The sequence below is a fragment of the Apis dorsata genome, unplaced genomic scaffold (genome assembly GCF_000469605.1).
Source record: "Apis dorsata unplaced genomic scaffold, Apis dorsata 1.3 scaffold_56, whole genome shotgun sequence".
Lineage (NCBI taxonomy): Eukaryota > Metazoa > Arthropoda > Insecta > Hymenoptera > Apidae > Apis > Apis dorsata.
In genome coordinates, this window is record NW_006263356.1 from 759,012 (window position 1) to 761,439 (window position 2,428).

The window sequence follows — 2,428 nt, forward strand, 5'->3', positions numbered from 1 at the left end:
TTTTAATTTAATATAATTTTTTTAATGATCTAATTATGTAACATAGATTTGGGATAGAACTGTAGATAAACAATTTTTAAAATTTTATCCTTACAAAAAATAATATTATTAAAGTCATGAATTATATAAAACTTCTATTTCAAGATAGTAAATCGAACATTAGTTTTTATGCTTATTTAGAAGTTTTCTTAATGGTCAAGTTTCATCGTATTCTGGGATACGACCTTGTAAATCAGAATGATTTAGACATTTGAAAATATATATCAATGTATGACGTGGTAATATGAAATTGAACGTGAAATGAACGTGTGTGTTTATTTAATTTAATTAAAAATTTTTTCACATGTGATGAGTAGTATACATGAAAATTCGTGGTCGTGGATAGAGTATTTGGTGGAAACAATCAATAAACTTGCTCATGACTTAGTGAGCTCAACAACATTTGACTTATCATTTCATCCAATTAATAGTGTCATTGACGATGAATTACAGCAAAAATTATCTGATTTTTTTAACGACTTTATTAATTTGGTAGCATTTGATGATTTTCAATTGCAATTATTGAAAGTCTTCTTGTTTACATTTATTAGTACTGTGGCTTTAATTTTCATCGTTTGGCATATTTATGGTCCAAGAATTTCCGAACAATTTATGGAAACAAGTAAGAAAATTCATATTTTTATTTTTATATGTATATACATTCACAATATAAAACTCGTACGAATTATTTTTATATATAAACTTGCAATAGTAATTCTCTCTTTTTTTTCGAATATTTGTTTCTAATATTAATATTATTAAAATGAATATATCTATTTATAAATCTATTTTTAACACGATTATTCATCAAAATTAAATAATTTATAGAATATTTATATTTATATTTCATATAAATTTGTGAAAAAAAATTAGAAAGATATATATTTTATGCTACGCAAAAAATAATTCTTAGATAATTTAAAAAAATATAAAAAAAATAAAAGTATCTAATTTGTTTTGAAATATAATTTCACAAAAAATGATATTACATAATCTTATTAAATATAAATATATATAGATAGACATAATAACATAACTTTGTATGTTACTATGAATAAATGTTCATGTTTTTATTTAAATTTTTATTTAAATTTTTTGCCAATTTCTAAAGAAATATTATTTAATTTAATCAAAAAGATTGTCATCAAAATTTGAATTTTTTTAATGAAAACTTAATCTTCGAGGAAAATTTAATCTTCATCCATCACGTCATGATATAGCGTGAGCTGTTTCTCGTAATAATAAAAGCATTTCGTTTTTATAAATTTTTATTACTAATGTCAATGATCTTATTTTGTTTTCAATTCTTTCCAAGTAAAAATTAATTTATTTTTGTTAAAAATCAACTTCAAAGATAAAAAAATAAAGAAATATTTCATAATGTTCATTTCATGCTATTAATAAATAATATTAAGTAATTAGAAAATAATTTTCTATGAATTTATAGTATCAAAATTGTCACATTTTCGTATCTAAAATTTGAAATGTTTTAATATTAATGATATAATTTTTGTCATAGACTCTACATCAGAAGATCTTGACTCTTCATCTGGAGAATAATTTGTTGCTTAATATAAATTATTTATTCAACTTATAATTGTAAGTAAAATCAAATTATTTATAAATGTATTTATATATATTATTATACAAATATAAAGAATTTTTATTCATTTTAGGTTAAGTTAAAAATAACAAAGTTATTAGTGAAAATAACTAAGAAAGTAAATTATTATAAAATTAATTTGCTCTCTATAACATCTAATCTCTTGTAACATTAAAAAATAACAATTATGACAGAAAAAATTAAATCACTTTTTCAAAAGGCAAAAATAGATGTAAAATTTATGAATGCTGGAAAAGGACACAAGTAAAGTTTATTGTAATATATTATAATTAATTAACATTAATACAAAGGATACAAGTTTATAAATAATTTTACAAGTAATACAAGATACAAGTTTTAAAGATTTTATTTCAAATATTTATTGTTTTAATAAATTTTTTTGTTTATTTTTATACATTTCGTTAGTATTTTTATTATTATTTTTTTTGTAATAATTTTAATAATTAGTAGTTTTTAATAAAAAAATAATTGGATTTTTAATCACATTATTAAATCTAATTATAAGAATAGAAAAATATAAAAAATCAAACAAAATTTACTTTTTTATAATTTAAAATAACTGAAACTTGTAATCTTTGTTTTAATAATTATTTTAAAATTATATTATTTTTTTATAAATATAATTTATTTTATAAGTTATTATTTTATCAAATGATAGAAAACTAGGATAAAGAAAACTTAATAAAAATTGTTATTGTATATCAATATCATTTTTAAAATTTTTTTTATTCAATAACCATATTATAGATATTATAATTATATAAA

The 2,428-nt window shown here is 18.3% G+C and overlaps 1 protein-coding gene across 1 annotated transcript in view; it reads left to right on the forward strand.

Moving 5' to 3' along the window:
* Positions 1-204: 204 nt before the first annotated feature.
* LOC102681794 (UBX domain-containing protein 6) overlaps positions 205-2,428 on the forward strand; it is a 5,822-nt gene continuing 3,598 nt past the window's right edge. The window contains exons 1-3 of the mRNA XM_006609438.2: positions 205-661; positions 1,559-1,638; positions 1,716-1,906. Of these exons, the coding sequence (XP_006609501.1) occupies positions 1,830-1,906 (77 nt within the window). The 5' untranslated portion in view covers positions 205-661; positions 1,559-1,638; positions 1,716-1,829. The remainder of the gene's footprint in view (positions 662-1,558; positions 1,639-1,715; positions 1,907-2,428) is intronic.